The sequence below is a fragment of the Pristis pectinata genome, chromosome 2, assembly GCF_009764475.1.
Source record: "Pristis pectinata isolate sPriPec2 chromosome 2, sPriPec2.1.pri, whole genome shotgun sequence".
Lineage (NCBI taxonomy): Eukaryota > Metazoa > Chordata > Chondrichthyes > Rhinopristiformes > Pristidae > Pristis > Pristis pectinata.
In genome coordinates this window covers 48,514,525-48,529,677 of record NC_067406.1, presented here as the reverse complement: position 1 = coordinate 48,529,677, position 15,153 = coordinate 48,514,525, and the positions used below count along the sequence as shown (strand labels likewise).

The 15,153-nt window shown below is 41.2% G+C and overlaps 1 protein-coding gene across 1 annotated transcript in view; it reads right to left on the bottom strand.

The window, feature by feature from the left end:
- The window catches only part of itga1 (integrin, alpha 1), a 165,797-nt gene that overhangs the window by 70,062 nt on the left and 80,582 nt on the right, over positions 1–15,153 (bottom strand). The window contains exons 8-12 of the mRNA XM_052010445.1: positions 13,262–13,412; positions 11,931–12,096; positions 4,090–4,163; positions 2,277–2,421; positions 817–959 (exon numbers count right to left, since the gene is read on the bottom strand). Coding sequence (XP_051866405.1) covers positions 817–959; positions 2,277–2,421; positions 4,090–4,163; positions 11,931–12,096; positions 13,262–13,412 — 679 coding nt within the window. The remainder of the gene's footprint in view (positions 1–816; positions 960–2,276; positions 2,422–4,089; positions 4,164–11,930; positions 12,097–13,261; positions 13,413–15,153) is intronic.

The following is a 15,153-nucleotide window of genomic DNA, read 5'->3' as shown; positions in this document are numbered from 1 at the left end:
CCCCCTGCGTGAAAGTTGTCCTTAATTCCATTTTAAATGTTTCACCTCTCACCCTAGATCTATGTCTCCTAGTTTAGTACTCCCCTACCCGGAGGAAAAGACTGCAACCGTCCACTTTATCTATGCCCCTCATGATTTTATAAATCTCTACAAGGTCACTTCTCATTCTCCCTAGTATCACTTTCCCAGGGCAACCAGGGATGTGATGAGTCAGCCATTCTATCATTGGCTACAGCACAACACCATATTTTGTTTTAAAAAGTGAACTTGGGAGTTGAGGAACAATTTCAAATTTTGAGGTAATTTAGCAAAAATGGAAGCCAGTAACAAAAACGTATTCAGTACTTCTTACATATTGCCATAAATGCAATCCATATTTAACTGAAGATACCCAAGATAAAATTCCAAGCGCCTCATTTCCTTTAGACCTAAATAGCTTTTACCGGTTAACATGTTAATAATGTACGGAAGGTTCTGATTCCCATGCATTCTCCAGCCAAAAAAAATTAAGATACTGAATAAAGTCATAGGAAAAGTTTTCTGATTTGAACCAGAATTTTGGGAACAAGCTATACATTTAACTACTTAACCATGTACACGAAAGACACTTAAATATATTTTTATGTCATCATATAACATTTGATTAAAATAAGCAATAAGAAGAAAAATAAGAATTAAACTCTCATGTTTAATATGCAGAAATAATGCTACAGCTTTCAAATGTCTGCGTTTGACATTAGTTTTATTATCAAGGTTACTATGGGATAGATCTTAGCATAGTCGTAATGTATACTGCATATTATATCAGTGAAATACCTGTTCTCCTTTCAGGGTCTGTATGATGCTTGTTTTATTTCCCTTATAATTATAAATTACAACTTGTCCTGTATGATTATACCGAGGTTGTCCAGCAACATACCACACATCTCCAGCAACTGAGGCAGAGCTGACAGAGTAACCTGAATATTGAAAATGATAGGCTGTAATGAAGGTTCAGGCAGAAAGGTGGTGCCTTAAAGAGATTTCAGTGCAACAAAACCGCATCAGTGTGTTGTGTCAACATCAATCAGTTTATCATCAGATTTACGAACCACAAATATCTGATGTATCTCTTACTTATTCAGGTATAAATAAATAGGTTTGTTTAGTGGAACTGCCCCTTATAGTATTACCAACTGTATAACTTTTAATTCCAGTTATGGTGCCTTATGTCAAATTTGCAGAAAACAAGGCAACAAATCTTTTAATCCAGAATTAACTAAAGTTTTACCTTTTCACTCCATGGAAGACTGCAAAAATGTGAAATTTGCAACTGAATTTGTTGACACTCACTCAACAATAAGCTAGCCAATACTCCCAAAATGAAGGTTCTCAAAAATAAAATTTGTTACCCAAAATAATGCACCAACCAGAATACAGTAAATCTATCATTGCAATAAATGCAACAGAAGTGTTTCCCATAGAGTACCAATTGTTTCTGTACCTTCAAATTATTGTGTGAAATTGAGATTTATTCTTTCAGAGCATGAGGTGATTATTTATTGCCTAACCTTAATTGCCCTTGAAATGATTAGCTTGCCAAGCTTTTTCAGAGGGCATTGAAAAATCAAGCACATTTTTTTTCTTTTTTTTCCTTCTCCAAAGGTTTATTCAGTGATTACAGAATCACATCACTAGAATATTACAATACTTCATGATACACACTATTTACAGCTTCAAATTATAACATGATCATCACTATCCAGAACACACTCGAGCCCCTGAGGCACCCACCAGTAAAATCAAGCACAATACTAGTTAGGAATCATGTACAGTCCAGATTGGGTGGGAAAACAGATTTCCTTCCCTGTTGGACATTAGAAAACCAGATGGATTTTATGACAATGCAGTAATTTCATGGTTATTGTTAGACTAGCTCATAATTTCAGATTTATTTGATTGCTTAAATTGTAAATCCTCATTTACCATGGGAACCGCAGGTCTTTGAATCAATAATCTAGACATTTGGCTATTGGTGTGGTCATTCACACCACACAGATCTTTTTTTGCATGTCAAATTCACAACCTAATTGACTTCAAACCCTGCAGCACCAAACTCAAAGATGGGAATGGTACCAAAGATCCAAAAAGGCAGGTCCCAACAATTAACCCTTCACCATGGCAAGAAACAGTGACTCTTGTGATTGATTTGTCTCACATTGTTTAACCAGCAAATACTAATTTATGAAGGTTTAATTTTGTGCTCGCAGTTACAGCTAGCTCAATGACTTGCTCACCTAAATACCCAGCAAGTGGTTCATTACTTTCTTTTGATTTGTCGAAAAATGTCTCATTTTCAGGGATGACTGTTTCATTGTTGTTCACCAGAAGGACTGTTCCATTCCAATCATAGGCTCCAACAGCTCCCAACATGATACTATCCTAAGGAGAAAACCACACACTGTGAAATTAAATACTGTGATTTAATTTCAACATGGGAAAAGCATGATCGTGCTGGGCTCAGCCTTTCAACCAATGATGATACTCAATTGTCCATATCCACCTGGGCTGGATCGCACTGACCTGCTGCGTCATGGATTGAGCTGAAAGGTCTCAAGACCTATCAGGCCTCAGTTGGCGTAATTCTCCCACACCTCTGTGAGGCGTTGACAGGAGGCAAAGCTGTCACTGATTCATCAGTTTTTAAATATCTCTTTACATTCAAAGGTGCATAATAACTTTAAAGTCAATAATTAAAAAGTCATTAAAATATAAAAAAGTTAATTAAAATACAAAAAAACACTTAGAAATAGTAAAAGATACCAAAGCAGAGTGAAATAAGTTTTTACAAAAGATACTTAAGATTCCCCTTTGCTTCCTTACTTGTGGACTTAGAATCACCACGGAAGCCAATTGGGAATCCTAGAGTAGGTGCGGAGAGGTGAGTCCACAGTGTAATGCTGGGGAATCCCAGCAGGTTTGGGTGTTACTGCTGGAGACCAGAGGCAGAACATATTGGCCAGTCTGGCAATTAAACACGTGGTAAGTGTGGGAGTTTTGCACTCAACAGAAGTGTGGGAGACCTATTGAATTGACTCTGATTGAACCATTGACTCCAGCCCAGCAAGGCTGGTCCCAGTAATGTGTAATCAATGCTTAAGTAGGTTGGCTAATTGGGTTGACAAATGGAATGTGGAGGTCTCAGTAAATACTAACAGAAGAGGGTTTCCATTCAGTACTCAGATACTGTTACACTGAATTGCCATTATACTTAACATCACATTGTTAACTTCCACTTATTTTTATTTAAACTAAGAGGCTTGCAGGATATGAACTGCTTTTGAGCAACTCTACATCCCCAAATCTTTCACTGAGGCTGGCAACAGCAAATTACAAACTGAATTCACTATTACCTGCAGCCAGGTAATTAATTATTTGGCCTTTCTCACCACAGACTTTTAGTAAACCTATCAAGGTTACCTTCAAGAACTAGTGGCACAGAGAAGAGAGCATCCAGGTGAACACGTTTCATAAAATCAGACTCCTGGTGAGGACCTTTCCCATTGGGAGTGCATATTTGGAATCCAGGATGTAATCTTCAAAGAATTTCTGTCAATGAATTTTTATTTGGTGGAATATCATGGGAAACTTTTGTTTGAATTCCTAGCTTGTACTTCTAGGTAGAACGTTTGTGGTCCAGGCATTAGTGCAGTACAACTATTGAGCAAACAATGGTTAAATGTCGCACAAACTTGGGCTTTATCAGGATCAATTTTCCAAAAAGTAAAGCAAAATATTCAAATCCAACAATTTTAATCTTTGTGCACAGTAAAAGAAGGTTCATAATGAAGGAAATACTGCAACATTTTATTTCCTTCAATATCATTGCTCTTTTTCTAGCAAAACAAACATTGAATTATTGAATGGTAACAAAACCTCAGTAACATAATAAAGGATTAACCTTATTATTTATTGCTTTGGTTCATGGAGCCCCAATATTGAGGACAGAAACTCTTGCTTGTTGCAGAGTGGTTATTAAAAATAATTGCGTACCAAACTTCAATCAAGACTGGTAAAAAATGCGTTCCTGTGGATTACTCAATATCTTACCTCTGTCATGTGTGTACTGAATCCCACTTGTGACATTTCCATTTCAAAAGAGGCAGCTTGTTTGTCATTGGTTGCTAATAAATGGGAAGACATCATTAGAAAACAGAGCAGACTCAACTCACAGAAACTAAAAAAAGTTATGTTTGTAAAAAAATTGTAGAGTAACAGAAGGGAAGTAATTCTTTAAATTATTATGGTGTGATTGGTCTGTTTTGTTTTCACATCACCACCTCAGCCCTATGTTCTCTTCTTCCCAGTCCTGTCCTCTCAATGTCACTCCTAATCCTCCTGCTATTTCTTTACTACTTCACTTATGGTCTTTGCATTTCACTTCCACTGGCCGGGTTCCCCCACTTCACCCAAATCGCATTGCTGGCTTGCTGGCTTGCTGGTTTCTTGGATTCAAATTCTTTTTTCTTCTGCTACTGGACAAACATTTCCTCACACCTTCCCTCTCTCCAGCTCTTCTTTCAATATATTCCTAGCTCCAAGCGCCCACCTGCCCCCCTCGCCTCCTCCCCAATGCCCACAAATTTCCCATCACTGGTTTCCCTCATTTTGGGTTGTCAGTAACCTCATAAGAGATTCCAAGTATATAAATAAGAATGAGACACAAGAGACCAGAGATGTGGTAACCTGGTGCATAAAACAAACATCAAGTCAGGCAGCATCTGTTGAGGCAGAGGAATGGTTGAGGTTTTGGTTTGAGACCCTGCATCTCGACATTTGTTTCTTGCTGCATGTAAATAAGAAATTGGCTGGCCCATACAAAATCAGTATTGATGCCCATTTTATAATATAATGTCCTCTATTCAACTTATAAATACTAAGTCTCAGTCCCAACCTGATCACAATCTTAGAGAAACAAAGGACTGCAGATGCTGGAATCAAGACGAAAAACACCATGATGCTGGAGGAACTCAGCAGGCCAGGCAGCATCCATGGAGAAAAGCAGGCGGTCAACATTTCAGGTCAGGACCCTCTTTCAGGACTGAAGATAGTAAAAGGGGAAGCCCAATATATAGGAGGGAAAAGCAGAGCAGTGATAGGTGGACAAAAGAGGGGAAGTGGGGTGAGCACAAGGTGGTGATAGGTAGATGCAAGTAAGAGGTAGTGATAGGCAGGTGTGGGGGAGGAGGGGAGAGCAGATCCACCGGGGGATGGGTCAAAGGTAGGGAGAGAAAGGAAAAAAAGAGAAAATAAAAAGGGGGTAGGAAAAACAGAGGCTAGGAAAGGGACAAAAAGCATGGTGGGGGGGGGGGGTGTTGTGGGAAAGGGGGGGGGTGGGGATTGCTTAGAGTGGGAGAATTCAATATTCATGCCATTAGGCTGCAAAGTTCCAAGATGGAAAATGAGGTGCTGTTCCTCCAGTTTGTGCTTGGAATTCTCTTGGCAGTGGAGGAGGCCGAGGACTGACATATCTGTGATAGTGTGGGAGGGGGACTTGAAGTGACTGGCAACGGGAAGATGCAGGTCGCCGTTATGGACAGAGCGCAGGTGTTCTGCGAAATGGTCACCTAATCTGCATTTGGTCTCACCAGTCTAGAGGAGGCCCTAATTGGAGCACCGAATGCAGTAGATGATATTAAGGGAGGTGAAAGTAAATTGAGGTAAAGCAAGTGTAAATTGGGATGACATTTTTGAAGGGAAATGTATGCGAGTATAAATGGGGATGACATTTTTGAAGGGAAATGTACTATGGAGATGTGGTCATTGTTCAGGGATCTCTTGCAGGATGTTAAGGATAAATTTGTCCCGGTGAGGCAGAGGAAGAATGGCAGGGTGAAGGAACCATGGGTGACAAGAGAGGTGGAACATCTAGTTAGGAGGAAGAAGGCAGCATACATAAGGTGTAGGCAGCAAGGATCAGATAGGGCTCATGAGGAATATAGGGTAGCAAGGAAGGAACTTAAGACGGGGCTGAGGAGAGCAAGAAGGGGACATGAAAAGGCCTTGGCGAGTAGGGTTAAGGAAAATCCCAAGGCATTTTTCACTTACGTGAGGAGCAGAAGGATGACGAGAGTAAAGGTAGGACCGATTAGAGACAAAGGTGGGAAGATGTGCCTGGAAGCTGTGGAAGTGGGTGAGGTCCTCAATGAATACTTCTCTTCAGTATTCACCAAGGAGAAGGGCCTTGATGATGATGACGCTGAGGACAGTGTTGGTAAGGTTAATGTTCGAGACCATGTTGATATCCAAAGAGAGGATGTGTTGGAGCTGTTAGAAAATATCAGGACAGATAAGTCCCTGGGGCCTGACAGAATATTCCCAGGCTGCTCTGTGAGGCGAGGGAAGAGACTGCTGAACCGTTGGCTAGGATCTTTGAATCCTTGTTGTCCACGGGAATGGTACCGGAGGATTGGAGGGTGGCAAATGTTGTCCCCTTATTCAAAAAAGATAGTATGGATAGTCCAGGGAATTATAGACCAGTGAGCCTTACGTCTGTGGTGGCAAGCTGTTGGAAAGGATTCTTACAGATAGGATCTATGGGCATATAGAGAATCATGGTCTGATCAGGGACAGCCAGAATGGCTTTGTGAAGAGCAGATCATGTCTCACAAGCCTGATAGTGTCCTTTGAGGAGGTGACCAGGCAGATTGATGAGGGTAGTGCAGTAGATGTGGTCTACATGGATTTTAGTAAGGCATTTGACAAGGTTCCACATCGTAAGCTTCTTCAGAAGTTCAGAGGGCATGGGATCCAGGGAAGCTTGGCCATGTGGATTCAGAATTGGCTTGCCTGTAGAAAGCAGAGGGTTGTGGTGGGTGGAGTGCACTCAGACTGGAGGGCTGTGACTAGTGGTATCCCACAGGGATCGGTTCTGGGACCTCTGTTTTTCGTGATTTTTATTAATGACTTGGATGAGGGGGTAGAACTGTGGGTTGGAAAGTTAGCAGATGACACAAAGGTTGGTGGTGTTGTGGATAGTGTGGAGGATTGTTGAAGATTGCAGAGGGACATTGATAGGATGCAGAGCTGGGCTGAGAAGTGGCAGATGAAGTTCAATCCGGAGAAGTGTGAGCTGGTACACTTTGGAAGGACAAACTCCAAGGCGGAGTACAAAGTTAATGGCAGGATTCTGGGTAGTGTGGAGGAGCAGAGGGATCTGGGGGTTTATAGCCACAGATCCCTGAAAGTTGCCTCACAGGTGGATAGGGTAGTTAAGAAAGCTTATGGGATGTTAGCTTTCATAAGTCGAAGGATCGAGTTTAAGAGCCGGGAGGTAATGATGCAGCTCTACAAAACTCTGGTTAGACCACACTTGGAGTACTTTGTCTAGTTCTGGTCGCCTCATTATAGGAAGGATGTGGAAGCGTTGGAAAGGGTGCAGAGGAGATTTACCAGGATGCTTCCTGGTTTAGAGAGTATGCATTATGAGGAGAGACTAAGGGAGCTAAGGCTTTACTCTTTGGAAAGGGGGATGAGAGGAGACATAATAGAGTGTACAAAATATTAAGAGGAACAGATAGAGTAGACAGCCAGCACCTCTTTCCCAGGGCACCAATGCTCGATACAAGAGGGCATGGCTTTAAAGTAATGGGTGGGAAGTTCAAGGGAGATATCAGAGGAAGGTTTTTTACCCAGAGAGTGCTTGGGGCATGGAATGCGCTGCCTAGGGCAGTGGTGGAGGCAGGTACATTGGTCAAATTAAAAAATTCAAGAGATTGCTAGATAAGCATATGGAGGAATTTAAAATAGAGGGATATATAGTCTTAGGTGAGGTTTAAAGGTCGGCACAACATTGTGGGCCAAAGGGCCTGTATTGTGCTGTACTGTTCTATGATTCTATGATTCTATAAATCTCTGTCTCACCTGAAAGGACTGCTTGGGTCCCTGGATGGAGGTGATGGAGGTGATGTAGGGGCAGGTGTTGCACCTATGGTGGGGGCAGTGGAAATTTCCCAGGGTGGGAGTGGAATTGATGGGGGGAGGGCAGGGTGGAGTGGACTAGGGAGTCACGAAGAGAGCGGTCCCTGCAAAAGGCAGAAAGGGGTTCGGGAAGGGAAGATATGCTTGGTGGTGGGGTCCCATTGGAGATGACAGAAGTTGCAGAGAATGATGTGTTGGATACGTAGGCTGGTGGGATGAAATGTGAGGACAAGGGGGACCCTATCCCTGTTGTTCGCTCGTTGTCAGTCACTTCAACTCATCTTCCCACTCCATCACAGATATGTCAGTCCTCGGCCTCCTCCCCTGCCAGGAGAAGTCCAAGCGCAAACTGGAGAAACAGCACCTCATTTTCCATCTTGAAACCTTGCAGCCTAATGGCATGAACATTGAATTCTCCCACTTTAAGTAATCCCCACCCCCCACCACCATGCTTCTTCTCTTTCTTAGCCTATCTCTTTTTTGTCTATCCCCCTTTTACTCCTTTCTCTCCTTACCTTTGACCCATCCCCCAGTGTATCTGCTCTCTCCTCCCCTGCACCTGCCTATCACTATATTTTACCTGTACCACCTTGAGCCCACCCCACCTCCCCTCTTTTGTCCACCTATCACTGCTCTGCTTTTCCCTCCTATATATTGGGCTTCCCCTTTTCCTATCTTCAGACCTGAAGAAGGGTCCTGACCTGAAACGTTGACCGCCTGCTTTTCTCCACAGATGCTGCCTGGCCTGCTGAGTTCCCCTAGCATCATAGTGCTGATCAAAATCTTCTTAGTTTATCACTGACCACCAAAATAAATTAAAACTTACCTTGTAGTAATCCTCTCGATGGGAATTTCTAGGAGGTGATAGATGGAATCCTTCCAAAGAAGGCAGGATAAGCAACAACTCCCCCCCCCCAAAAAAAAACAACATCCATTTAAGCTACGCCGTCAGCGTAGATCGAAGTACAATATTGGGAACTCTCCGCCATACCGCTAATTCTTGTTTACAGTCTACTTTATTCCCCTTTGAGCAAGCAACAACACAAAATCCAAGCAGGGCTAACTAAACTTCCTAGAAAGGTGCAGTGCACTGGGGTGCAAAATAATTTTTGAGGTTAGGGCAAGTTTTTAAAGGACAGCTATTTATTAATTCTCTCTAAACACCGTGAAAACTGAAGTTTATTAGAGTTCATGCAGGGACTCCAAAAAATTGTTTCACAGGCTGGAAGACTTAGGGCAAGGGACTTTCCTACAGAATTGCAAAAGCAGAGTTGAGAAATAATACTTGTATTAAAAAAAATCACACAAGGTAAATAACTTATTTTTCAACAAATATCCTCCTGGGACCAGAAACTGTTTGCAGTGGATTCCTGAGAAAGTTGCATTGAATTCTATAGAGCCTCTTCATAGTCAAAATAAATATTGGCCCTGACCTTGTGCTCCAATCTGCCAATGTTTTTAACTGGGAGAAAGTTCAGTATTTGTAAGTACAGGCTTGGAGCCAGCCTCCTGCTCCTGTTTAAATGCTGCTCCTGTGACGCCTGTGTTGCATCAGTGGATGCCTTGTGGCAGGCAGTACAGACTTTCTCAGACTTCTTAGCACCTAAGCTGGGAAATTGGTATTGGGATTGGTATTGGTTTATTATTATCACTTGTACCGAGATACAGTGAAAAACTTGTCTTGCATACCGACTGTACAGGTCAATTCATTACACAGTGCAGTTACATTAGATGAGTACAGAGTTCATTGATGTAGTACAGGTAAAAACAATAACAGTAGAGTAGAGTGTCACAGCTACAGAGAAAGTGCAGTGCAATAAGGTGCAAGGTCACAACAAATCTGCCTGTTGAGTCTGCACCAGCTCAACCTTGCACAGACGCAGCAGACACATTGAAATCAATAGAAAGAAATGACTACCGACAAAACAATGGGCAGAAGTTAATTTTCCTGATACTTGATTTAATTCAGTTAATGTAAACATTTTTAATTGTTTTAAGTGTCTGTATCTGTTTTTTTTAAATGGAGCAACAAACAATCTGCTGGAGGAACTCAACGGGTTGAGCAGCATCTGTAGGAGAAAAGGAAGTGTCAACATTTCGGGTTGAAACCCTGCATCAGGACTGTGAGAGGAGAGGTGAGATGGCCGGCATGGAAAGGAGAGGGGGACTGGTGAGAAAGGAGTCCAAGATGATTGGTGGACTGGGGAAGGGGGCGGTGTACAATGACAGGCAGGTGACGCTGAGTAGGGTAGTGGTGGGGAGGAGGGGTGGAGTTGGGAGACAGTGGCAGGCGAATGAGAGATGGAGGCAGGCAAAAAGAGAGAGAGAGAAAATATATTGAGAGGCAGATGGAACAAGGTGGGAGAAGGGGAGTGTGAAGGTCCGAGACAGCTGCTGAAGTGAGATAAGCAGGAACACAAAGGGCTACTTGTGCTGGACTCTGATAAGTAAAGGAGGTGAGAATGGATGTAGAAGAAGCCAAATGGAGAACACCTCCCATCTCAGTCCTGGTGCTGGGTTTCGACCTGAAACATCGAGAATTCCCACAGGTGCTGCTTGACCTCGACAGATTGTTTATTGCTCCAGATTCCAGCATCTGCAGTCTCTGTATCTCTGTTCTTTTTATTTTTCTTTGCTAATTTTAAAATTCTTTTAATGGTATTTTCATTTTTTTGTTACATGTGACAGTTGTTGAACATTCTTGAATCCCAGAGACATTAACAAGCACATGATTAAAATAACAGGTTTGAAAGTTAATAAGCCTAGGGGACGAGCCTCCCTAGTTGAGATAAACCTTCCAGAAGCAGAGGTGGAGTTCCTGCTCTAAGCTGGGGCTTTCCAATCAAATGAGAGCCTCCTGCCAAAAGGTTATACCCACTGGAGAAAACAGTGTGCTCTAAGGCAGGCAACAGGCAAGTTCGGGTGAGTTGCTGGCTTGTGGAAGATCCCTTGTCTCAGTCCATCCCCCTCTCCCCCACCAACTCTGGTCCATATTCCTTGTTGGCATTCCTTAGTAATGAGTTAATAACAACTTCCTCCTGTCACTTGGTAAACATTTACTTCCTTCAACCCCTCCTCTGGTTTAGGAGCTTCTGCTCTGAACATTAGCATTGCCATCTTTGACTGGATATATTTGTGGAGACACCATCAGGTGTTTTGCCATCAACCATCTCACTCCCACACTCTTGCCACTGGTCATTCCCACTTGACCATCTTTTCATACCAAATAGAAAGTGAATAGACATTTCGTTATCCAATTGGATAAATTATTGATTGTTAGTCAAACAACATTATACCATATCTAAAATATTCAAAGAAAACTAAATTATATTTTAGTCTAATATATATCTAACTAATGATGAGGGTTCAATTGTAACATTTAACAGAAATTTGGATAGGTACATGGATGGGAGGGGTTTGGAGGGATGTGGTCTAGGGACTAGGCAGAAGATCAGGTCGGCATGGACTAGATAGGCTGAAGGGCCTGTTTCTGTGCTGTAGTACTATGAGACCATAAGACATAGGAGCAGAATTAGGCCATTTGGCCCATCGAGTTTCACAGATTCACCACCCTCAGGCTAAAGAAATTCCTCCTCCTCTACCCTCTGACTCTGATATATATTTCTGTCATTTTTCTCCTGGGTTGCCTGAAATATTGTCCTGGAAATCAGTTCTGATTTCCTGGTGACTACAGAAAATTCTGGAGTATTGACAAAACCATATACTATCTAATGACTGCCATCTAAAAAGCTAGTGGATATGATATGATGAGATGAATGGCTGATGTTGTGTGTTTTATTTCCATAAAATCACCATTGCTTTTATACCATTTACAGCAAACTATATGAGGCTCTTGCTCTGAACCATATTCGATACCTGTGAAGACTGATCTGCCTTGTAGAAATATAGCTTAAAATTACATTAATAAATCTCTGTTCGATTTATAACATTCATGCAAAAACATGTCCTACCTTCCAAAGCAAAGATTTGTTCTCCAAGGGCCTCTGCTATTGTCACTAATGCTTTTTCATCTGATACATTAAAAAAATGTTTATTTTTAGGTGAGCTTGCGATAAACTCTATTTCTTTCAGAAATTTTTCAGCACTCTGATTTCCTCTGTTGTAACTGCCAAGCACCTAAAATAAGATGCAGACATAAATTAAAACTAATAAGATTTAAGTTAGTAATTTCTCAAAGGATCTTAAGAACTGATTTTTCAATCATCATCAACATTTTGGAGTAGATCAGGAGGTGCAATCTGGATACAAAGTAACTCACACTTGAACCAAACTTTCAACATGGCCAAAGACTGTATGACATAATATTTCATTGTCGGAAATATTGCACCTGAGAATATGTCTTAAATTAATTAAATTTAATAAGTAAGCTTTAAATCCAGGTGTTAAAGGTATCATGTATCATGGGTATCCAGGGTATTATGGAATAACCTATGGAATGCTTTTCAACTTGTGTTGGGTAAAGGAGATGTGAAAATAATTGAGTTGGACAACATAACGCCAAGCAATGAATAGAAATGAGGTTAAGTTCACAAAAGGATATCTGGCTTCCATCAGCCTTCCACATCACCACCAGGTGCAAAGCATTGCTGTCCATCTCTGAATTGGACACAACTGTTTCATTCCCAGAATTGTTTGCTTTCATCTTTGAGGACATTAATTGGACAAGGCAAGTTGAGTTGAAGTTTGAAATCATTGCATATGAGCAGAGCAGAGGCAGAAAGGGGAACAGATTGAGAATAGATACCTCTGGGTGGAGCAGGCAGAGTGTGCTAGAGAATAAGAACATTAAAGAACAGAATAAAAGTGAAATGTTCAAATGTAACAGAATAGGCCCTAAAACAGTTATCTTGTTTATCTCTGTTCAAATGTACAAAGGAAATGGAGTAAAATTGGAACATTATCATATTCATGATTAACGTACTGACAAAATATTTGTGTACTATTTTAATGGCATTATTAATTTTATAACAAAATTATAAAGTGCGTTAAGATGATGATGACTAGAAGTAAATATAATGCAATGGAGTGCCAGAAATTATATGTGCACATGTTGAATTTTGTTTTAGCATACATTTATTATTCAGCCAAGGCTAATTATGTATTTTTATCAAGAAACAATGCTTTAACAAACAGCAGATCTGTAACTCTTGAACACAAAGAAAATTAGATAATGTAGGACGCAATTTCCTGACCAGTGGTGCCTGTGAATGCTATTTCTCACTGGGAATACCTGACCTCGAAATTAACTCAGCTGCAATATACAAAGATATCAGTCACTTACTGCAATAGCAAACCTCCTAATGTTGTCCTTTTCACAATTCTCGATCACCTCTGGTAGATTGTAGCTATCGTGTGATTCACCATCTGTTACCACAACCATCACCTTTGAAACTCCTGGGCGCATACCTTTCTCGACTGTGAATTCCTTTGTCCTAGAATGGGCAGAGTAATTGTTGGTGTTCATTTCTATGTTACAAGCTGAAACAATAGATATTCCTGAAGCTGAAAATTGGCCAGGTTTTGTAAATTTGTATCTATGCCAAAATTCATACGTGCATGAGTTAGCCTCATGTACTTCCAGAGGATAGTGTAATTGAACTTGAATTTGACATTCCTGGGACCTGAAAACTGAAGTGGCACAGGTACTGAAGAATATTCTGATCTTGACTTCATTAAAATAAATCAAATAAAAGTTCATGTCAAATTTAAATCATTTCTTATTTGGAATTCCTATTTATGTTTTATTTTGATATTTGAAAACAGGAACCTGCCTATTATGCTTGGAAGCCAGTGGCTTCCTAGTCTATCAACAATGCATACTGATAACATTGTTTGCTACTTTCACAATAGTATCTGATTTTAATTATTTGATAACAGAAATGTAAAATAAAGAGAGGTAATTAGAGTGGAGAGAGAGATCTGCTAAGGTCTAACAGAACTTGCTGATTGGTAAATCAAGGTTTAGACATTTTTTCAGTGGAACATACAAGAATTGTATTCTGTATACCATTATGCAATTCCCAGGGCTATTTCTGTATTCAGTTACCAATTGATAGGGATTGAGTTCAAAACCTTGAGCAATGGCTCAAATTGGACAAAAGATCATCAAACATAACTTCACATTCCTCTCTACCAGGAAATAGAAATGAACCTCCCAGTTTCTGTAAAGGACACCATTTGGTATTGGTATTGGTTTATTATTGTCTCTTGTACCAAGGTACAGTGAAAAACTTGTCTTGCATACCATTCGTACAGATCAATTCATTACACAGTGCAGATACAGTGAGTCAGTACAGGGTGCATTGAGGTAGTATATGGTAAAAACAATAACAGAATGCAGAGTAAAGTGTCACAGCTACAGAGAAGTGCAGGTAGACAATAAGGTGCAAGGTCAAACAAAGTAGATTGTGAGGTCAAGAGTCCACTTCATCGTATAAGAGAACCGTTCAATAGTCTTATCACCGTGGGATAGAAGCTGTCCTTGAGTCTGGTGGTATGTGCCCTCAGGCTCCTGCATCTTCTGCCTGATGGCCCCACCTGGGGGGGTGGGGTCTTTGATTATGCTGGCTGCTTCACCAAGGCAGCAAGAGGTACAGACAGAGTCCATGGAGGGGAGGCTGGTTTTCATGACACACTGGGCTGTGTCCACAACTCTCTGCAGTTTCTTGAGGTCCTGGGCAGACCAGTTGCCATACCAAGCCATGATGTATCCAGACAGGATGCCTCCTATGGTGCATTTATAATAATTGGTGAATGTCAAAGGGGACATGCCAAATTTCTTCAGCCTCCTGAGGAAGTAGAGGCACTGGTGAGCTTTCTTGGCCATGGCATCTACGTAGTTGGACCAGGTCAGGCTATTGATGATGTTCACTCCTGGGAACTTGAAGCTTTCAACCCTCTCAACCTTGGCACCATTGATGTAGACAAGTACATGTGCACCGCCACCTTTCCTGAATTCAATGACCAGCTCTTTTGTTTTGCTGGCATTGAGGGAAAGGTTGTTGTCATGACACAATGTCACTAAGTTCTCTATCTCTTTCCTGTACTCCAACTCATCACTATTTGAGATACAGCCCACTACGGTGGAATCATCTGTAAACTTGTAGCTGGAGTTAGAGCAGAATCTGGCCATGCAGTCATGAGTATATAGGGAGTAGAGTAGAGGGCTGAGGA